A 23,094-nucleotide genomic window follows, 5' to 3' on the forward strand; every position below is an offset into this window, starting at 1 on the left:
TCCGCCTTGCCAGGATTCCGCTTCAGTTTATTGGCCCTCATCCCGCCCATTACTGAGTTCAGGCACTGGTCCAGGACTTGCACAGCCTCTCCTGATTCAGATGCCACAGGGACATAGCGCTGTGTGTCATCAGCATACTGATGGCACTTGGCTCCAAATCCCCTAATGGCCGCTCCCAGCGGCTTCATCTAGATGTTAAACAACATTGGGGACAAGATGGTGCCCTGCGGCACCCCATGGCTCAATTGCCAAGGGGCCGAGGAATGGTCACCCAATGTTACTCTCTGAAATCGGGCCCGCGGGTAGGACAGGGCAGTGTCACACAGTGCCTCCAACACCCATCCCATGCAGTCGATCCAGGAGGATACCGTGGTCGATGGTATCAAAAGCCCATGAGAGGTCGAGCAGAATTAACAGGGTTGCACTCCCCCGTCCCTCTCTCGATGAAGGTCATCCACCAGGGCGACCAAGGCCGATTCAGCCCCATAACCAGGTCGAAACCCGGAGCGGAATGGGTCTAGGGATTGAAAACATCCCTATAGAATCATAGAATAGCAGGGTTGGAAGGGGTCAGTGAGACCATCTAGTTCAACCCCCTGCTTAGTGCCGGTGTCCAAGGCAAAGCATCCCTGACAGGTGGCTGTCCAGTCTCATCTTGAATGCTTCCAGTGTGGGAGAGCACACCACCTCCCTAGGGAATTGGCTCCATCGCTGTATTGCTCTAACAGTCAGGAAGTTTTTCCTGATGTTCAGCTGGAATCTGGCTTCCTGTCACTTGAGCCCATTATTCTGTGTCCTGCAATCTGGGATGATTGAGAAGAGATCCTGGCCTTCCTCTCTGTGACAGCCTTCCAAGTACATGAAGAGCACTATCCTATCTCCTCTCAGCCTTCTCTTCTCAAGGCCAAACACACCCAGTTCTTTCAGTCTGTCCTCATAGGGCTTTGTTTCCAGTCCCCTGATCATCTTTGTCGCCTTCCTCTGAACCCTCTCCAGTTTGTCTGCATCCTTCTTAAAGTGCAGTGCCCAGAACTGGACACAGTACTCCAGATGAGGCCTACCCAGTGCTGAGTAGAGGGGAACTAGTACTTCCTGGGATTTGGAAGCTATGCTTCTATGAATGCAGCCCAAAAGAGCATTGGCCTTTTTTGCAGCCACATCACATTGTTGGCTCATATTCAGCTTGTGATCGACAACAGTTCCAAGATCCTTCTCCCTTGTAGTGTGGTTGAGCCACGTATCCCCCATCTTGTAACTGTGCATCTGGTTTCTTTTTCCTAGGTGCAGAACCTATCCCCATTACAGTTCATTCTGTTGTTTTCTGACCAGCGCTCCAGCCTATCAAGATCACTTTGAATTTTGTTCCTGTCTTCCAGGGTATTAGCTGTCCTGCCCGCTTTTGTGTCATCTGCAAATTTGATAAGCATTCCCTGCACCTCCCCATTAATAAAAAATGTTGAAACACATTGGGCCCAGGATTGAGCCCAGCAGGGCCCCGCTCATGACCTCTCCCTTTGTAGGCTGAAAAACAACAAACCTCAACTATTTGCAGGCAGCCGGCCCAACACAGATAGCTCCCATCTCCACGCTCAGCTGGCTTGAGATTCTGCCAAAGTTTTATTGACAAGCCCCGAATACAGCATCAACCAGTGATTCTTTAGGAACTAGCATAGCTACCCCTCACCCATCAGCTCAACAGACAGGAACTCTAGGCACGGGCAGGAGAACTGATGCACCATTGACTCCTCGATAGACAATGGTCTTCCGCGTTTCCACTACACAGCCTTTCCCAAAACGTTGACAGTTGAGGCACCCTTTGATTAAAATTGCTTCACTTCTACATCCCCTGACCTCCAGACTATCCATCCTTAAAGGGAGACCATCCCCAGGTGTTTTCTAAAGTAGGGCAAATGAGTTAGTGGGATCAAACCAGGATCAAACCATCGTTTCAGATCCTGGCTTGTTTTTGAGCTATAGTTCTCTGGCTATGTGTTACAGAGAACTGTGTTTAGTTTCAAATTGAAAGCAGAAGCTTTCAAGCAAACCACTTTTCCCAAACTTTGGGCATCGCGGAGAATTGTGGTCAGTGAAAAACTGAAAGCTCACACTTTGCAGCAAATCATGGTTCCTAGACTTTGGACATCACAGGAAACTGTGGTTATTTTAAGCAGAAGCTTTCAAAGAAACAATGGTTCTCTGAGTTTGGGCATCAGAGGGAACTATGCATTAGTTTGAAATCGAAAACTTTCGATCTCCTCTACACTGTTTTTCATGGGAAACCTTAATTTCCTGTGATGTCTCTCCTGAGCTTATACCTGCCTGTGTTTTGTCTGAGCAACCCTTCATGAGCAGATTGTCTTGGCTTGCATTTCCTTTTCAATCCAAACCACATCTGTTTGTGTGTTTATTTGCTGTGCTTTTAAACCACAGTGTAGCATACATTGAAAACATAAAATACGAACATTAAAAACAACAAAAAATAAAAACCATGCAGAATAAAACCAAGCTAAAACCAACAGCAAAGGGTAAAACCATTTTATCAGATAAAAGCAACTTTAAAGCAACTATGGTGGGACCACACTTGGAATACTGTTTCCAGTTCTGGTCACTGCACCTAAAAAAGGATATTGTTGAGCTGGAAAGAATGCAACTCACATGATCCAGGGGCGGAGCATCTCCCCTATGAGGGAAGGTGGAAACAGCTGGGATGGTTTAGCTTGGGAAAAAGGAGGGTCAGGGGAGACATGAGAGAGGTCTATGAAATTATGCACGGTGTGGAGAGGGAGACATTTTTCTCTGTCCCTCAAAATGCTAGAACCCAATGGGGTCCTCCCATGAAGCTGATGGGTGGGAGATTCAGGACAGACAAGAGGAAGGACTCCTTCACACAGTGTATAGTTAACCTATGGAACTCACTACCACAGGATGTAGTGATGGCCACCAACTTGGATGGCTTTAGAAGGGGGTTGGACACATTCCTGGAGGAGAAGGCTATCTTGATGGCTCTGTGCTACCTCCAGTACCAGAGGCAGTGAGCCTGTGTACTCCAGTTGCCTGGGAACATGGGTGGGAGGGTGCTGTTGTGGTTCCCAGTCGACAGCTTGTTGGCTGCCGTGTGAACAGAACACTGGACTAGATGGACCCTTGGACTAATCCAAGATCCTTGGTCTGATCTGATGTTCTTAAAACCAGCAGCAAAATAAAGTGCTACAAACATTTCTTAAATGCCTAGAATAAAAAGGTCTCCCGCTGACACCAGAGTGACTGTAACATAGGCATCAAGCGAACCTATGTCAGTACAGCGCCGTAGCTCAGTGTGATAGAGCACTAGCTTTGCATGCAGAAGGTCCCAGATTCGATCCCCAGGTTCTCTTGGCGGGGTGAGGAAAGGATCCTGCCTGAAACCCTGGAGAGCTGCTGCTGCTAGTCAGTGTCGACCATACTGGGCTAAATGGTCTGATTCAGTTTAAGACAGCTTCCTATGTTCCTATGAGAGACCGTTCCAAACTGGGGTGCCATAACTGAAAAGGCCCTCTGTCTTGTAGCCACCCACCTTGCCTCATTTGCTGGGGGAACTTGGAAGAGGGCCTCGGATGTTGGTTGATTTGGAGGCACGTTCATCTGTTGCGTTTGCTCCAGCAGGAACTCCACAGAGGGGTGTGCCGACCCGGCGGCCCAGGAGCAGAGCGTAAGCTGAGCGACTGATCCAGGCAGGGCGTCGGAGGTGGGGAGCAGTGCCCAGGTGGGCATGGAGCAGGATGGACTTCTCATGGAGTTAGAGGAGGCCAAGATGGGCAAGGACTGCCCTGAATCTGAGCAGTTCCAGCTCCAAGGCCTGCTTGCCCAACTGCAGAGACTCAGCCTGACTTCCTGTGATGGTTCACCCACCTCTGAAGACAGCCTTCTCCCTGCCCCCAACAGCGAAGAGGGCCATGTTTTTGGAGGAGGAAACAGGGCCCCCCTCCTTGAGCCAGCGGAGTGCCAGAGGCAGCCTGGGAAGTGCACCCCTTGCCCGCTACATGTTGCCATGGGGTGTGGCTTGGGGGCACCCTCCCACCAGCTCCTCCAGCCTGCCCCCAGCCAGAAGGGCCAGAGGAGCTGTGGGCTGCTTTCGACCAACACTGGTGGTGAGGACCTGCTCAGCCTGCTCTGCTATGAAGGGGAGGAGGTGAGGGGCCAGAGGCCCCCAGCCCACTCGGTTGCGGTCACCAGGACCAGCTGCCAGGGGGAGCAGGCAGAAAAGAGGGTGGTGGCCCCCAAAACTTCCATGGCTTCTTCCTCACGTGGCTTAGAGCAGACTGGCAGGGAGGTTGCTGTCAGGATCCCTTTTGCCCCCGCTGAACTTCAAACACAGACAAGAGGCTTCAATCCACGTCTTTTAATCCATTACTTCAGTGGGTCATACAGATGCAAATTCTCAGTGACTCTCGGTCTACAAAGGAAATGCCTTCAGGGGATCAAAAGATAGCTACAAAAGTTGCCCACCCACCGTTTGAAGAAAGGCGGGCTCACTATCCTAACGTAAGGGGTGGGTGTGGGGAAATCTCCCTCTCTCTTGTGAGGCCTCTAAGCACAGCTGTTCCCGCCCGGCCAGTCGAGCAGACCATCTAAGCTCCAGCCCAGCCATCTCTCTCTTGGCTCTGCGTCTGCGCCTGGCATCTAAGAATTCAGGCTCTCCATGCCCGCCTCTCCCTGTTCGCTCTCTCTCACGGGGGGGGGGGGTGAAGAGGGGCCTCTCCGTCCAGCTGGGCCTTCGAAACCTGAGGAGTCTGCCTAGCCAAGTCTGGGCAAGCCTGGGAAACTTCCTCCCCCATGTCTTGCGGTTCCTCTTCAGAATCTGAACTACTCTGCCACTCCCTGCGCTCAGAGGCAGCCCTGACAGTTACCGGCAGGTTTGGCAAGGGGGGTGGCCTGCAAGAGGGGGCATCCTCAGATTCCACCTTGGGCGCATGCAGCTCCCCAGAGCCGGGTTGGACAGCTCTGGGATCGAGCCATGAGGAGGAGCCATCTTCCGTGTCGGATTTGGCTGTGAGCATCTTGTGTGGCATGCATTCTAGCAGGGGTGGGGAATGTGTTTTGGCCTGAGGGCGGATCGCTTCTGGGAAAATGTGTTGAGGGCTGCATCTGGCAGTAGGGGTGGGTGTTTTTTCAAGGCGGGGGCGGGCTCAGCATCGGGGAGGGGAGTGTTAGCCTCCTGCAGCAGCCCCCAACCCACATTCTCCCATGCTACAAAAATAAGCTTGATTTCAGTGGGGGAGAGGTGGTTTTTTTGAGGGGGGCACAGTGTTGGAGAGGATGGGGTTAGCCCTTCCAAAAATGCCCTTCCCTGTGCTGTAATTAGGCTTTCAGAAAACCTGTGCAGGCAGCCCTGGAGGCTTTTTCACGGCCTAAATGCTGCAGTGGAGCAGGGACACTGCTTTATCTCCGATCGGTTTTTGAATCCGATGTTTCAAAATCCTTCCAGATTTTGAAATGCCTTCCAGATGTTTTGGACAACAACTGCCATCAGTATGGCCAGCAGTCGGGGAAGATGGGAAATGTAGTCCAACACATCCGGAGGGTGCCAAGGCGGGGAAGTCTGGACTCTGAGTTCTGTACCTTAATTCCACTAAGTGTATGTCTGCCTCCCAAGCCCCCATTTTGCACGTGACTCCAGTTGGGGCCCCCCAAGGTACTGGTGAAACTCCCAAACAGAGCCAATCCCGCAGTCCCAACAGGAGAGTCTCCCCTTCTCACCATTTAAACCTCCTTCCCTTCTATTTGCTTTAAGCTGCAGTCTTATACATGTCTGCTCGGAAGTAAGCCCCACTGAGTCTAATGGGACCTACTCCCAGGTAAGTTCTTATAGCACGGCAATTTTCACTGTGCAAAAGAACAGCACTGCGCCCTCCAGCCATCTGCTCCTGTTCATATCCAGTTTTTAAAAAGAGGGGCTTGGATGGGGTCACTACAGAGATGTTGGGGAGAGCGGGGAGAAACCATTTGGAGGACGTCAGGGGTCCTTCTTCCCTGCTTTGACAATACGGACTCTCTGCTGCCCTCTGTCTTGTTTCAATAGAATAAAGCTGTTTTGTCATCCTTTCCAGCTTACAAGGAAGGTGAGTGAAGTGTTTGATACATGTCCCTGGTGGGGAGGCTGCATGTTTTTTTCTCCTGTCAAGTGCCATGTTGCCTCAGGGTAATCTGTTAGCGGGCTGCAGGCTGAGCATGGGGGCTGAAGCCAGCAGCGGGTGGGTAAGAGCAGAAAGTCAGTGGGGTATCACTTCTCTCTCTCTCTCTCTCTCTCTGCCATGCCCTTCCTCTCTTCTCCCCCGCCCCCCGCATTTCTCTCTCTCTTGGCCACCCTCCTCTACTCTCTTCCTCTCTCAGCCACCCTCTCTTCTCTTTTCTCCTCTCTGTCTGTCAGGGTTGGAACTGAGCCCATGGAGCCCCAAAGCAGCTCTGATTCTGAGGAAGAGCTGCAACCCGTGGGAGTGGAGCTGCTCATCTCTCAGAGGCGCAGCTGCAGGGAGAGGCCCCCCTGCTCACATTCCTGAGAGAGATAGTGACCCTGGCAGCGAAAGAGCGGGAGAGTGGTTGTGGCTGGACGCAAGGCGCCAGTGCAGAGAGAGGCGCAAGGTGGAGGGCGCCAAGAGGAGGTGCTCAGCCCGCTTGGTGCTACGGCAATGGCTGCGCCCCGATGCACCATGGGTAAGGGGGTGAGCCTCCCCTCCTAGCCCGTAATTTCCAGAGCCTTCCCGCCCTTCTCCTCCAAATGGGGACCAACTGCATAGATGGAGCTTAGGTTACCCTGTTAGGATACCCTTTGCAGTTCCTTGCTTAGTCGCTGGCAATTAGCATCTGAAAGAGTCATTAAGCTGTAAAGGAATAAAGCCGTGGAGAGAATCCCTGTTGTCTGCATCTTGTTTGGGCTACTGGAGGGGACTTTAAGAGGCAGCTGGGGCACTCCTGGCACTGTCTCTCACTCTCTCTTAGTTACCCCCATTGCTCTACTCACTCTCTCTCTCTCTCTCTCTCTCTCCCCCCCCACCCTCTTTTTGCTTCTCTTCTCCTCTCTCAGCCACCCCGCCTGTTCTCCCCCCCTTCTCTGTCTTTCTCATTTTTAAAATGGTTTGCCTCCATGCTCTCCAGCACTTCACCATTTTATACACCACCTGGCACATTTTTAGGTGCTTAAAAAAGAAAAAGTAAGCAACTCTGTAGCTCAGATACCAGGCACATCAGATGGCCTTGGTGGCTGGGACATACTGGGAGTTGTGGGACTTTTTTCTGTTTAAACATGCACAGGATTGCCCCCTTAGGGGGTTAGTTTCTCTAGATTCCTGCCTAGAAGGAAAATGGGACTAGAGGAGTGCTTTCTTTTTAAGGCATGGACCAGAGCTCGGTGGCAGAGCCCCTGCTTTGCATGCCGAAGGTCCCAGGTTCAAAAGCTGGCATCTCCAGGTAGAGCAGGAAAAAATACCCTGCCTGCAACCCTAAAGAGCCCCTGCCAGTCTGCATAAAAAATACTGAGCTAAACGGACTGAGGGCCTGACTCGTGGGCGGGAGCTTCCTGATGTTCCTCTTTGCCTCCAGCAGTAGCTCTCAATGGTTATAGTTGGGAAAAAATGGTTATCCCGGGGAGGAGAGACATGCTCAGTTTTAGGCTTGGAGCTTTTGTCATGAGGACTAGATGATTGCGCTTTCTTTGCCATTCTCAAGCTGGCCCTTCTGCTGTTCTCTCAGTCCCAGGCCCCTGCAAGCCGGAGGATCTTCTGGACAGGGTGATCTTTGGGGCCAAGTACCTGGGCTCCATGCAGCTGGACTTGGAGAAGAACCCTCCTGCCAGCATCTGCATGGCCAATGCTCAGGAAGCAGTGGACAGGATTAAGGTGAGATTGGGGGGGGGGGGCTGCCAGGTTCTTGGACACAGCAGTACATGAGGCTTCCTAGAATAGCCAGTGTCATCCCCCTTGGGGGTCAGATCCAGCTGTCCAGGTTTCCACAGATGTTGCTGGGAGCCATTGCACAGGTCCACCAACCCACCCACCCCCATTCTGTGTGGTTGAAATGCTTCTCCTAGGACATAAGTTGCTGGCAGCAAGAGCTTTCAGCGAAAACCTGCCATTTTAGCCACACCCCTTCTGCCTTCGGCTCCACCCACGTCTGGAATCCAGCTCCTTTGGGATGGCATTTGCCCCTCGGGTTGAAAGAGGCCTGACACCCCTGTCCTAAAGGTCTCTAGTTGGTGACAGTTTCTGAGGAGGCCCAGATTAGACAGGCCTTTGGTCTGACCCAGCAAGGCTCTGACGTTATGGCTAAAAAGAACCTCCATGTCCAAAGGTAGTCTATCCTTCTGAATCTCCAGTTGCTTGAGGACGGCCATCACCTTTATTCCCTGCTTATGGGGTTCCCGGAGACCTCTGCACAGCTGCTGTGGGCAGCAGGACTCTGGATTAGTTCTGTTCCATGGGGGAAATGCTGTTTTCCCTTTCTGGTCCCAGGAACTGAGCCCGAGACCTCCCCTCCCCTGCCCCAGTTCCATCCCTCATGCCGTTCTGCGTTGCAGCCTCTGGAAGGCAAATCCTAGCCCATGATGGAGATGGGCCTCTTCATCTCCACGCACCGGATCAAGGTCCTGATGGCCGACTCACAGGTGCGTCCGCCACCATCTTCCTGGAGCTGCTCTGGGAGGTTCAGTATCTTCACCACCAGCCCCGCTGTTTCCCCTCGTGTAATGTTTGTGTCAGTTTCTAGAACCCCCCCCCCCCCGTGAGAGGCAGTGTGACATAGTGGCTAGAGCGTTGGACTTGGATTCCAGAGACCCGACTTCCAATCCCCACTCAGCCATGAAACGCGCTGGGTGACTGTGGGCCACTCACTGACTCTCAGCCTGACCTACCTCACAGGGTTGTTGAGAGGATAAAATGGGGATATGAAGGCCAGAGAAGACCCATGCTTTGATAGCTGGAAATTGTTTGTTTGTTTATTTTATAGCCCACCTTTCCCACCAAAAACAGAAGGCAGCTAAATCTGACTCGAAGCTTTTGGCTTCTGAGGTTTCCCTAAATGTTAGCCAAAGGCTTTTCATGCCTGTTGATCTAGTCATGAGGACTAGAAACTATATATATAATCTGTCTGTCTGTCTGTCTGGTGTAAGTGCTGTCTGTCTGGTGTAAGTGCTGGACTTAGGGAGGTTAGTAAGGCAGCAGTGAATCTTACAGGGTTTGGGAAAGCAGAAGATGCCAGAATTAGCATCTTTAAAAAGAGTACAAAAGTTTCTGGGACAAACTGATTCTAAGAAGAACAGCAAAACTGACATGGAGTCTATATCGAGAGCCACTGTCTTGCAGTGGTTAGAGTACTGGACCAGGATTCGGGAGACCCAGGTTCTAGTCCCCACTCCGGCCAGGAAGCTCACAGGGTGGCTTTGGGCCAGTCACTGACTCTCAGCCTAACCTACCTCACAGGGCTGTTGTGAGGATAAAACGGAAAGGGGGTGGACCACGGAAGCCACCTTGGGTTCCTTGCAAGAGGGAAAAAAGGCAGGATATCAATGTCATCATAAATAAAGAATTGGCAATGGTTTGGGATGGGGAAAAATTGTACACCGAACAATTGGTGGTCAGAGGAAAGGGGCCAGCAAGGGGAAAGATGCCGGCGGCCAAATTGTGGCCTGCAGACAGGCCAGATTTGGCCCGTGGGGCTGTGGTTCAACACCCCTGAGAGACAGGGTGTTAAAGCAATGCAGCATGCATTTTGCCATGAATTCCCAAACGTGCAGGGCAGCTTTCCCCAACCAGGTGCCCTTCAAATGTTGTGGACTACAATTCCCATAATTCCTTTTTTTATTTTAAAACAAAAACGAAACACAACAGAAACACACAATACACATACACTAAAATATCTCTTAAGATTGTAAGATATTTACCTTTGGCTCCACTTACACAACAAATGCTTATTATTATTCTCCAGTTCTTGTCTTAGCTGTATATCATACATTTGAGTTCAGAGACGTTATCTCCTTTCTCCTAATTTTAACAACCACAGAAAAAAGAGAACCAACCATCTCAAAGTTCAAAATCCACATTCATAGATATCATTTTTCTGTTTCTTGTACAAATTCTATAAAAGGTTTCCAATTTAACATACGTTTAGTTGTTGACCCCTCTTTAATTATAATAGTACGTTTTGCCATCTCTGCCAGCTCCATCATTGTCACGATCCACTCGCTCACAGTTGGTATGGTTTCATTCTTCCACTTCTGTGCATACAATAACCTTGCAGCCGTTGTCATGTAGCGAAAGAGGCTTCCTCCCTTCTCTTTTACGTGTTTATCTGTTAGTCCCAATAAAAAAAGTTTCTGGCTTTAGTTCTATAGTAGTCTTCAATATTCTTTGAGCTAAAGACTGTATTAGTTTCCAAAGTTTTTTAGCTTTTTTACAAGTCCACCGTAAATGATAAAACGTTCCCTCTTGATCTTAATTCCGATCATTCCTAAGCATTTGCCCTGCTGACTGCAGCTGAGTGGAGCTGCCCCCCAAAACATCTGGAGGCTATCGAGGTCTGAGAAGGCTGCCGTAGGGGGATCCGGTGGGGTTGAGCCCCTGTCCTGGAACAAACAGGCCACTAGCCCAACCAGTTTCTAGCTCTCCACTGTTTCTAGTTTAGGCTCAAAGTCAGCAAGAAAACTGTGTCCAGTTCTGGGCACCACACTTTAAGAAGGATGCAGACAAACGAGAGGGTTCAGAGGAGGGCAACAAAGATGATCAGGGGACTGGAAACAAAGCCCTACGAGGAGAGACTGAAAGAACTGGGCATGCTTAGCCTTGAGAAGACTGAGGGGAGATAGGATAGCGCCCTTCAAGTACTTTGGAAGGTTGTCACAGGGAGGAAGGCCAGCATCTCTTCTCGATCAGCCCAGAGTGCAGGACACGGAATGATGGGCTCCAGTTACAGGAGGCCAGATTCCGGCTGAACATCAGAAAAAGTTCCTCACTGTTAGAGCAACATGACAATGGAACAAGTTCCCTAGGGTGGCGGTGGGCTGTCCTGCCCTAGAGGCATTGAAGGCAAGGCTGGACAGCCACCTGCCAGGGATGCTCTGACTTGGATTCCTGCATTGAGCCGGGGGTTGGACTCGATGGCCTTGTAGGCCCCTTCCAACCCTACTATTCTATGATTCTATGATTCTGTGTCTACTCAGAAGCAAACCCCATGGCTCTTATTTACACAGGCAATTGGATATAGCAACCTAAGTTGGGGAACGTAGCTCTTCTTGGCACAGACTGTGTGTCATTTTAATGTAGGTGACCTGTAGCCATATCTTTAGAATATTATTTTTATTCTGATGATTTTTTAGATGACCCATTGAAGTTGGTTACCGTTTTGGAAATTTTATATTGAAAGGCCATCTGTAAAAGAAAAAAAAAGTCTTGCAAATAAATGCTTGTGTGTGAGACGGTAGGGAATTTGGCAGAGACAGGGCCCTAGTTTGATGGGAGCATCTGCTTTGCATGCAGAAGTTTCCAGATGTAATCTGGGTATCTCCAGTTGAAAGCACCACCTACTGGGGATGCTATAATACTGCATGTGCTCTACCGCCAAGGGGTTGGAGTAAATGATCTCTGAGGCCCCTTCCAACTCTTATTCTATGATCTATAAGTGCATGATTTGTCTATGAAAGAAAGAGCTTTTCTTTGGTGACACCCTGAGCTGGGAGGGATATGCCTGGCGCCTGGTTAAAAACTCTTTATTTCCCTGGGCATTTTAAGCTTGACACTTTAAATATGTATTTTTAGCTGTTTGAAACTGTTTGTGTCTCTCAATTTTACTACACTAATGCTTATGTTATATTGTTTTATTGTATTGGACAATTGATTTTTGTGTCCGCTGCCCTGAAATCCTTTCCTGGATGACCGTGCAACCTCCATATTTTAAAAATAAAATATAACAGACAAGAGCTTGGGAAGTTCCCTGCCTCAGGTGCTGGAAACCTATGGCCAATCAGAGCAGGCAATACTACGCTAGATGGACCAATGGCAGCTTCTTACGTTCTGTGTCTCTTCATGGCAGCATCTTTTTTGCCAGTGCAGAGCACAAGCGTTACTTTTCCAAAGCTCCCTCCTTCATGCTCTCTCCCTTTCCAGGATTTGAAAAGCCAGACGGAGGTGACGCTCACCGTGGTTCACTGCCCTCCCGTCACCACAGCCATTGTGTGGAGACCTGACACAAAATACCCTCTGGGATTCTGCGTGGAGAACGGCATCGTGAGTAATCAAGGTGCCTCGAATGAGTCAGCCAAGCTGTGTGCTTAGTGGGGCAGGTGCTGTGTGTGTGTGTCACGCAAGCACACACAGATATCTCACCAATTTGACAGGGAAAAGGGGATTCTTCTCTTAAACCTGTTATTTAGTCATTCATTTATTCAATACTAGCTGTGTATGTATGCAGCTGCGGTCCTGCACTTTAGAAAAATGAGCATTTTTACAGTTCTACCCTCTGTACCCCCAAAAACAGGCCACCTCTGGTGCTCTCCCTTTATAGGGCAGTAGACAGACCTGCCAGGTCCCTATCCAACAGTGCAATCCAGTGCACGCTTACTCAGAAGTAAGTCTCACTGTACATCATCCGACCACACCTGTTCATAAGTATAGCAGGTGCCCAGATTCCCTAGGAAGATGAAGATGTCTGAAACAGATTTCGGCCAAGCATTAGGAGAAATGTCCTAACGCCCCGAGCTGTTTGACCACAGGACAGGCTGCCTCAGTAGATGGCAAACTCTCCTTGGCTGGAGGGCATGTAAGCAGCTGTCTGTCAGGGATGCTGTCATCGTGAGGTTCCTGTGCTGAGCAGGGGGTGGACTTGATGACCTCTGGGTTCCCTCCCGACTTGGAATTTATCAAGTGCAAAGATCTGGCATTGAGGTGCAGGATGGAAAGTACCAGCCATGTCTGGTGGTCTGAATGAACGTACTGTTCTAATGGGGTGTCCCTCATTACGCCCATTTCCCATCTTCCTTCCAGATCTGCAGCCTCGTGCGTGGCGAGATTGCAGAGTGTAGCGGTATCCACATGGGCCACCGCATTATCAAGATCAATGGGCAGAGTGTGGTGGCCATGCCCCACAAGAAGATCATCCAGATCCTCACACAGGCAGTTAGCGAGGTGGGTGGACAGCGCCGGTCTCCCCTTCCAGGCACCAAAACATCACTGCCTGAAGCTGGTTTTAAATGTTACCGCATTTTCTATCCCGCCCTCCTCCTAAAGGGGCTCAAGGCAGCGTACATGAGACCCCACCCCATTTTTATCTTCACAATATCCCTGTGAGGTTGGTCAGGCCAAGAGCAAGCAAGTGACCCAGAGTCACCTTTGTGGCCGAATAGGGATTCGAACTCAGGCCTCCCACAATCCTAGTCCAATGCTTTAACCTGTTCTGCCCCAACCTGGTGCCCTCCAGAGGTGTTCAACTACAACTCCCAGCATCCCCCAGCCACCTGGGGGATGCTGGGAGTTGCAGTCCAACACCTCTGGAGGGCAACAGGCTGGGAAGGCCTGGCTGTAACCACTACTCCATGTTGCTCTTTAAGGAAGAGAGAGACCCCCTTTCCTCCCCCACTGCCAAATCACCGTTCCCCAATCTACCGGGGATGAAATAGGGTCTGTCCACCAAGGAATGCTTGAGAAACAAAATCCATACTACCTGCTATGGCAGAGGCGGGATGAAGATAGATCTGGAGCAACCAGTAGGTGGTTTGCTGTAGACCAGGGCTGCAAAATATCAGGTTTGCGGGCCGCATCCGGCCCACCAAATCTGGTCCCCAGAGGCCTTCTCCCTTTCCCCCCAGCTATCAACCGTTTGATGTTTCCCTCCTTGTTCTCCATTCGCAAAGGTTGAAATGGATCTCCAAAGGCTGAGTGACTGGCAGTTAAGAGCTTTAAGCTAAAATACACCGATATTTTTGGGTCCCGTCCCTTTTGCTTGTGCGCCTCTCTCTCCCCGCTGCTGGAATGCATCCCCTGGAAGCTTCCTTGAAAAGGGATTCGCTCCTTGGGCTGCAATTCATTCAGCATTTGTGCCATCGACTGACGGACCAGTCTGACATCTCCCTCTTGCTTGCCCTGAATCAGGTGCACCCACCTGATATTTTAGATAGTTCCCACAATCCCCGACCATTGGCTTTGCTGGCTGAGGCTTATGGGGTTTGTAGTCCGAAATATCAGGAGGGCACGGGTTCCCTTTCCTGTGCTCTAACTTATATTGCTGAAACAGGGTAAAGTCCAACATATGCCCTACTTAGAGTAGACCCATTGGAATGAATGGGATTTAAGTTGGTCATTTATTTATTGATTTCACTTAAGTCTCATGTATTTCAATGGGTCTACTCTAAGTAGGGCATATGCTGGCTTTTGCCCACAAAGACCACTTGGAGTAACCAGGAGTAGGGGTGTGTGTGTGTGTATATGTACGTACACATGTACAGACTCTGAGCTCTGTTAGTTCTGAGCCTCAAAAAGGATTCCTGTACTCAGGATTTTTGAATTCTAAGTATATGTCTTTTTTGCACCAGGCTCCACTTAGTGTCTCCCACCAAAAGCACCTCGGTCTTGTCAGGGTTCAGCTTCAGCTTGTTCCTCCCCACCCAGCCGCTCACCGTCTCCAGACATTCGGACAGGGATTCCACAGCCAGCCCTGGTGAGGATTTGAACGAGGGGTAGAGCTGCATGTCAGCCGCACGTGGATGACACCGCCCGCAGCCCAAACCTCCCGATGATCGCCCCCCGCGGCTTCACATAGATGCTAAACGGCATCGGGGAGAGGATGGAGCCCTGTGGCACCCCACACGTGCACGGCCACGGGTCCGACACCTCCTCTCCCAGCGCTACCCTCTGCTACCTGCCGGAGAGGAAGGGCCGGAACCACCGCAATACGGTGTCTCCGATGCCCAGCCCCTCCAGGCGGTCCAGGAGGACGCCATGGTCAACGGTACCAAAAGCCACTGAGAGGTCGAGGAGAACAAGGAAGGCGCATCCGCCCCTATCCAGAGCCCTCCTCATATCATCCGCCAAGGCGACCAAGGCCGTTTCTGTCCCATGCCCAGGCCTGAAGCCCGACTGAGGTGGGTCTAGATGATCGGCTTCTTCCAAGTGTGCCTTCAGCTGCATCGCCGCCACCCGCTCAGTCACCTTGCCCCAAATGGCAGCTTCGAGACCGGGCGAAAGTTGTTCAGAACTTGGGGATCCAGGGAGGGCTTCTTCAAGAGCGGTCTGAGCACTGCCTGCTTGAGGGCTGATGGCGTCAGTCCCCGCTCAAGGGAGGCGTTCGCCACCGCCCGGATCCCCTCACCCAGCCTCTCCCTGCAGCTCATAATGAGCCAAGATGGGCAGGCATCAAGGAAGCCGGCGGTCGGCCTTACAGATGACAAAACCCTGTCCGCTTCATCAGAAGGAAGAAGCTGGAACCGATCCCACACAACTGGTTTGCCACAGGCCGCCTCTCGCTCGCTAACTGTATCCACGGCGCACGGAGTAACACTCCTGATCCGACCAATTTTATCCGCAAAGTGCCTTGCCAAGGCCTCACAGGAGGCCTTGGAATGCTCCGGCGCTTCTGGAGCCGCTGGCCCGACCAGGCTCTGGACCACCTGGGACAGCCTCCTGGGACAGCACTCTGCGGACGCGATAGAGGCGGCATAATATTCCCTTTTGCTGCCTTCACCGCCCCGTGATAGGCTGAAGATACAGCTCTAGCCCGTGTCCGATCGTCTTCGGAGCGAGACTTCCGCCCCCGGAGCTCCAGCCGTCTCACCTCTTGCTTCAGGGCTCGCAACCGCGGATTGAACCATGGTGCAGCCCGAGCCCCGTTCAGGCGGAGAGGGCGTTCTGGAGCCACCCGATCTAATGCCCCAGTGATGGCGGCATTCCAGCCACCCGCCAGGGCCTCAACCGAGTGGCCGCTGGCGTGCCCCAGAGAATCCCCAAGCGCATCCAGGGATCCATTCAGATCCATAAGGCGCCTGGGGCGGACCATTTACTGGGTCCTCCACCCCTGCGGAGGGGTTGTGGGACCGAGAAGTCCGATGTCACCAGAGAGTGCTCTGACCATGACGGGGGGTGGGGGGGTGTATATACCCCCGACTTCCAGATCACTCCCCGCTTCTCCAGAAACAAACACAAGGTCTAGCGCATGACCGGCTACATGGGTGGGCCCAGTTGGAATAGGGTGCAGCTCCCGGGAAGCCATGGTCTCCATGAAGTCCCGAGGTGCCCCCGTGAGGACGGCCTCTGAATGTACGTTGAAGCCCCCCAACACCATTAAGTTAGGGGACTGCACACGCATGTCAGAGACCACCTCAAGCGCCTCTGCCAGGGAGTCGGTTGCGCAGCAGGGTGGGCGGTGCACGAGCAGAATCCCCAGACTGCCCTTCGGGCCCAACGTCCAGTACATGCACTCCGCAACCTTGGTCTCCCGGAGAGGGGGTCTGGTGACGACCAAGGGCTCCCGGTAGATATCAGCCACTCCCCCTCCCCGATCCCCAGCCCTTGGCTGCTGTGCGTACGAAAACCCGGCTGGGCACATGGCCGCCAGAGCTGGAGCAGCGGCCTCGGCCAGCCAGGTCTCCGTAATACATGCCAGGTCCACACGCTCATCACGGATCATGTCACGGATGAGGGAGGTTTTCTGCGTAACAGACCTGGCATTGCAGAGCAGCAGACGAAGGCCAGAGGACGGAGTCACGCCTCCCCCAGCCATCCTTTGGCTCTGGGCAGGCCCGGAGCAGGGGGCAGGCATTATGCATCTCTCCCTTGTTCCCCTTACCTGGCATGGCCTGCCCCTAGCGCCCCGCCAGCGCCTGCCGCCCAGCCTTGTATGTTCTGGCCCGCAACACTCCCCCCACCACCTCCGTCAGGTGGACACATGCCCCCTTGCTCCTGCCTATCAGGCAGGCTACCCACCCCTAAAACACAACAGAATCCCACCCCCCACCAACAATTTTTTTTAAAAAATCCCCTTTAAAAATATTGCCAGGCAGGAGTCAGTAGTAGTAGTAGTAGTAGTAGTAGTAGTAGTAGTGGGGGAGTGCCCCCTCCCCCAGGTGGCGGTGGCGGCCTCTCCTGCAGGCCCTGGCTCTCCCAGGCCACCTCAGCCATCCAGCTTATGTAGCCCCTCCAGGAAGGGGCAAGTAGAAGGAGTCCACACAGCTGGCTCGGTACCTGGGGGCCTGGTCCTGCACGGACTGGCGGTCTGCCAGGCAGAAGTCTGCAGGGAAGCACTGGTGTTGGTGGTGGCAGCAGGCACAGTGGCAAGCAGGCATGCCCTCTTCCCCTGGTGGTGGTGGCTTCTCCTGCAGATCCTGGCTCTCCCTTTTGGGATCTTCTTTGGATCTTTACCAGCCTTTATACCCCATATCATCCTATGTGGTCTCCTGTGCCTGCATGTTTACTCAGAGGTAAGCCCCACAGAATTCAATGAAGTTTACTGCCAGGTAAGAACACCCAGAATTCCAGCCTCAGGCTCCACATTTGTCCAGAAATTTCCCACTTCTACACCCCACAATCGTCACTGAATAAAACCGCTTCTACCTGCTTCACAATTTGCCACACCAAGTCCAGCTTGATGACTTTCGCCAATCCTCCTTCTCTGGTGACACTCTCTTAAAAAGAGAAAGGGTGTGAGAAAATGGGCCCTTTCGACACACCCAAACTTCTGCAATTGTCTTGGGAAATAGTTTGGGGAAAGCAGGCTTCCGCCAGCAAGGTTTTGTTGCAGTTGCTGTTTTGCACTCACTTTATTAACTTTACATTCCGCCTTCCCTACAAAAAGGTTCTCTCTTGTCCTCACAACAGCCCTGCAGGGCAGGGTAGGACCAAGATGGAGAGCGGCAGCTGCAGTGCCACCCAGTGGGTGAAGGGAGGATTTGAACCTGGGTCTACCCAGGTCTGTAAACCAGGGGTGTTGAACATCGTAGAGGCATTAGGGATGGGATATTGTAGCTTAAAACTCTTACTGCCAGCAACGAAGCCTTAAGAGAGACATTTCAACCTTTTAGAGCGGGGAGCAAGCTACACAAAAGCCATGAAACCACCAAATGATTGGCGGCTGGGTGAAAGGGGGCATGTCCAGAGAAGAGAGCATGGCCATCTCCACAGGCCATATTTGGCCCACAGGCCTGAGTTTCAACACCCCTGTTCTAACCATCACACCCCTCTAGGATCGAGGGAAGACTCACCAGCAATCTCAAACTGATCCGGCATCTTGGTTCTCAGTTTCTGCATGCCAATATCAGCAATTGGTCCGAGGATCACCACAGGCTGCTTAAAAGTCGCTGTAGGGGACAGAAGACAGACAGGGTAGTCACGGGGGCGCCGGGGGGGGAGGACTGAAAACATCAGGCTTCCCCTCCCATCCATCCATCCATCCATTCATTTTCATTTCTATACCACCAAATAGCCAAAGCTCTCTGGGCAGGTCACACAAATTAAAACCACAAAGTACAGCATCAAATAATATAAAATGCAAAATAAAAGTTTCTAGTCCTCATGTGCATAGACCATGCCCCGGGGTTTTCAGACCCTAGTCCTCATGTGCGTAGAGCATTACCAGGGTTTTCAGACCCTAGTCCTCATGTGCATAGAGAATGCCCGGGGTTTTCAGACTCTTCCCCCCACCATATGCTGTGGGGAAACAGCCTGAAAACCCTGGGTATACATTTATCCATCTCCCTAAGCCCTGCTATACACATAAGCTTCCAGTTCTTTCATCTGGCAATACAAAATCCCTCTGCCCACAAAGACATAGTTATAATTTGCGGTGTCCATGGCCACAAAGATGGGGTGACACAGGGAGCCTTTAAAAGGGCGCTAGACAAATTGATGGAGGGAGGACAAGTCTGCCGATAGCTGCTAGTCACGAGGGCAGAATGAAACCCCCCTTTTCAGTGGCAGTCTATCTGCGTCAGAGACACTGTCGTCTCCAGCAGCCATTCCAGCAGGCTGTGCCAAGGGAAATGAGAGAGGGAAACGGGGCCATGGTGAAAGAGATTCCTCCCTCCTTTTCCCTCTCCGTTTCTTTTTCCTTGTATGTCGTGTCTTTTTCAGTTGCAAGCCTGTGGGTGAAAGAAAACTGTCTCCTTTTAGTGGGGATTTGTAATCTGTTTTCAGAGCCTTTTTGGCTGTGGATTTCTGAATATATCATAAATAAATACATTTTAGGGGACAAACACTAGAGGAGATGTTTGTCTTCGTGTCCTGCGTTGTGGGTATCTGGTCAGCCACTGCAGAAGCAGAATGCTGGATTATTATTATTAATTTATTATTATTATTGCTGATACTTATGACTTGCCCTATAGCCAAAGCTCTCATGGAGCTGCACATAATACAAACACACACAATAAAACCAATGATAAAACACATTAAAATACATGTTTTTAAAGTTTTACTGTGTCTGATCCAGCACAGCTCCTCTTACGTTCTTATATTCCTGCTATGTTGGTTTCAAAGCCCCAAACGGCTTAGGATCCATCCACCTCATAGAGCTCCAGAAGTTTTGGACTTCAACTCCCAGCATTTCGGATCATTTGCCATAACAGCAGGGGAGTCAAAGTCCAAAACATCTGGAGATCCGCCTTTTTATTTCGCAGGAATTTTTAGTTCCTCACTTCCGTTTTGAAATGCGTGTCATGTTTTTAGGTCTTCCCCCACTGCTGTTTTTTGGGGGGCTAACTCTGGTTTCAGTTTGCTTTGTGCTTTTAAAGGTTTCTATCATGTATTTTAAGATTTTGATTTTTGTGAACTGCCCAGACAGCTTTGGCTATGGGGCAGTATAGAAAATGAATAAATTAAAAGTTGGGGGTTGGACTCTATGGCCTTGTAGGCCCCTTCCAACCCTATTATTCTATGATCCTATTCTATGAAAATAAAATTAAAAATTAATTCATAAATACCTTCTTTCCACCCCTGATCTAAGGGGCTGCCTGTCTCGTTAGGAACCTGCCCGAGTATTAAGATCTGCAGGAAGGCCCTTTTGAAGGCATGCATAAAAGGGTTTTCTCCTGTGTCACCCTCCAAATTATTTTAATTTTTATTTAAAATATTTCTTGGCCGCCTTTTGGGTCAGAAGCCGTCCCAAGGCGGCTTACAGCAATAAAATACATAAAACGATGAATTGCGCTCCCCTAAGGACTAGGATTGGCCCGCACTCTCTCAGCTTTTGGAAAGGGTACAAAGACACATCTTTTTTAAATGAGCCTTTCAAATGATGTTGTTTTCATGCTTGATGGTTTTTCATGTTGCCGTTTTTTTCACCGTGTCATGGTTTTATTGTTTTAAATGGCTGCACACTGCCTTTGCAGCTTTTTAACACAGAAGGTGACCTAGAAAAATTAATAAAGACATAATCCCAGACACAAAACCACCACCACCCTGCCAGACTTCCCGGAAGGGTCTCCCACCTTCTTTGAGCACGACCCTCTTGTAGGGCGGGTAGCAGCCTTGTTTGGTGAGGGCTGGCAGGTCTTCCCGGCTTTTCTGCAGGGTCTTCTTGGCCCCATGCAAGCCCCACAGTTTCCAGAACTCAGCCTGGTCCCTGGAGGAGCCCGATGTGGCTTCGAGCACCGATTCCAGGCTGGCTATTTGCTCAGCCCTGCGGATACAAAGCAAGGAGTTCGTGTGTGCAGGGGCCAGACGAAATGTGTCTAGCAAGCAACAATATTAATCCATTGCTCTTGTAACCTAAGATTGAAAACTTGTAATAGAGTTGCTACTATTATTATTAAAATCATATACCTGAGTGTGTGTGTATAAATAAATAAAATTATGAATTATAAATTATATAAGTTGCACATTATAGATATTCTATAAATTTATAATAGGGTTATGATATGTTTGAGCTATCCTTAACCATATTTTGTATCGTATTAATATTTTGTAGGGCTGCACATGGACCCCCAATCCCACTTTAATATAATATAACATAAATATAATAGCAAACAGACCCAGCTTTGCACAGGTTAGAATAGACCTGGGGAAAATCCAACATCCATCCTACTCAGAGTAGACCCATTGAAATTAATGAGACTTAAATTAATCATGCTTAAATAAATCACCCCATTTCTGTTCCACGTGTGACAAAGCTCACACCGCACTTGCTGGGCCACCTGCTGGGGATGGGCCTACCTGAAGGATCTGATTGCTTTCCTGGATGCCTTGGCGCTCAGCGCAGCTGCCCTCCTGCACACCAGCCACAAAGATCCCAACGTCGTTGCCACCGTCGTTGCCACGAAGCCCGATGCTCTTGGCCTTGATGAAATGCACCATTTTGGAATCCAGGCTGTACTTGCAAGGGTGGAACAGGAAAGGTTGCTACGTCAAGGGGAAATGTGAGAGAGGTGGACGAAGACAGAGCCAGTGTGGTGTAGTGGTGAGAGTGTTGGACTGGGAGCTGGGAGATCTGGGTTTGAGTCCTCACTCAGGCATGGAAGCTCACTGGGCCAGTCACAGACTCTCAGCCCAACCTAAGAACATAAGAAAAGCCATGCCGGATCGGACCAATGGTCCATTCACACATTGGCCCACCACATGCGGCTGTCAAACACCGCAGCCTTACCCATAATCGGTGTCACTTTTTGGGGTGCAAGTGATGTGATGGGCATCGTAGTCCTCAGCAATCCCCTGGGCATCTGGAAAGGAGCAGAGGGAAACCCGTGAAGCTGTGAAACCAAATGGTGATCCCACTATAGCCCATGTCTTGTTTTGCGTGTAAATGGTAAGAATAATTCTGGGTGGGTTACGGACGGTTGAAAGCACAGGGAAGCTTTGGTGTGCACCTGATTGGGGCCCAAAGGGTGCCATCGGAGGAGTCCAGGCTTTGTTGCAAGCTCAGGGACTGCTAGTTTCTGGGGGTCCAGGCGCCTGGAAATCCAAGCAAGTTTCAGCCCCAAATCTAGTTTGGAATATTAACACTGCAGGGGTGTTCCCAGTCCTACACACAATATGGAGGTAAAGGGCTGCAGTGGCCCTGGCCAGGCAGTTTTTGAAATGTTACAGCAACTTAAAAGTCATAGAATGTCACGTTTCCCTTGGGCCCCCTCTTTCCTTATGCACTCACACACACAAAAGGAGAGGCTTCAGTCTCAGGCCTTTCATTCATTATCAACAGGTTCATTACAGACGCAAATCCTCGAAGACTCTCAGGCTACAAAGGAGTGCCTCCAGGGGACCCAAATGGGGACACCGAGGTTGCCTGCAGTTTGAAGTGAGGCTTGCTGGCTAGACTCACTTAGGGAGGGCTGTCCCGCCCTTCCAGGGATGCCTCCCTACGTCGCCTCTCACGCATCGCTAACCGGGTCGACCATCTGAGCTCCGCCCGGACGTTCCCCTCTTAGCTCTGCGCTGCAGTCTAGCATCTCTTGGGTCACAGCCCCCACTCTCCTCCTCCTGGCTTCTCACAGAGGGGGGCAAGGGGGGGGGGCTTCAGGCCCGGCCATCTGGGAGTTAGTAGCCTGAGAGGCATGCCTACCCATATCTGAACTGGCTTGGGAAAATGCACCCCCCGGCTCTGGCTGCTCCTCTTCTGAATCTGAGCTGCTAACTGTCTCCCTGCGCTCAGAATCAGTCCTGACATAGAAAAGGAGTTAGAACTGCTGTGCTTGCTGCCACCATTTGTGTCACAGATCTGCCACAACCCTGTGTCACCTGCCACAAACCTCTGCTGCAAACCTCTGCCATAAACCTGTGGCACAAACTCTGCCACAACCCTCTCTCACTGTTCGTGTCACAGCTCTGCCACAAACTTGGATCTCTCTATTGAGTACTTCTGCCAGCTCCCATACCCACACTGATGGATATATATTTTTAAAAGGCTTCAGATGTGAACCTGGAAGCCAGACCAGGAAGGCTGAGCACTAGAGGAATATGACCTTTCCCCGAAGCTGTTTAGCATCTATGTGAAGCCACGGGGGGCGATCATCGGGAGGTTTGGGCTGTGGTGTCATCAACGTGGGGCTGACACGCAGCTCTACCCCTCGTTCAAATCCTCACCAGGGCTGGCCGTGGAATCCCTGTCCGAATGTCTGGAGACGGTGAGCGGCTGGATGGGGAGGAACAAGCTGAAGCTGAA

The 23,094-nt window shown here is 51.0% G+C and overlaps 1 protein-coding gene and 1 pseudogene across 7 annotated transcripts in view; one reads left to right on the top strand and one right to left on the bottom strand.

Moving 5' to 3' along the window:
• The window catches only part of LOC146333976 (amyloid-beta A4 precursor protein-binding family A member 3-like), a 47,387-nt gene extending 25,265 nt beyond the window's left edge, over window positions 1-22,122 (top strand). For 2 of the 7 annotated variants that reach the window (XM_084825069.1, XM_084825071.1), the window contains 4 exons: window positions 3,640-4,127; window positions 7,726-7,871; window positions 12,129-12,248; window positions 13,005-14,255. In XM_084825069.1, coding sequence (XP_084681195.1) covers window positions 3,749-4,127; window positions 7,726-7,871; window positions 12,129-12,248; window positions 13,005-13,307 — 948 coding nt within the window. In that variant the 5' untranslated portion in view covers window positions 3,640-3,748 and the 3' untranslated portion in view covers window positions 13,308-14,255. Of the gene's footprint in view, window positions 1-1,281; window positions 4,128-7,725; window positions 7,872-12,128; window positions 12,249-13,004; window positions 14,256-14,548 lie in introns of those variants that run through there. The other 5 variants (XM_084825068.1, XM_084825072.1, XM_084825073.1 and 2 more) reach the window with 4 other exon arrangements.
• Window positions 17,339-23,094, bottom strand: part of LOC146333978 (tight junction protein ZO-3-like) — a 37,734-nt pseudogene continuing 31,978 nt past the window's right edge.

The sequence above is a fragment of the Heloderma suspectum genome, chromosome W, assembly GCF_057233095.1.
Source record: "Heloderma suspectum isolate Gila_16-S chromosome W, 16-S_ref, whole genome shotgun sequence".
NCBI classification, from domain to species: Eukaryota; Metazoa; Chordata; class Lepidosauria; order Squamata; family Helodermatidae; genus Heloderma; species Heloderma suspectum.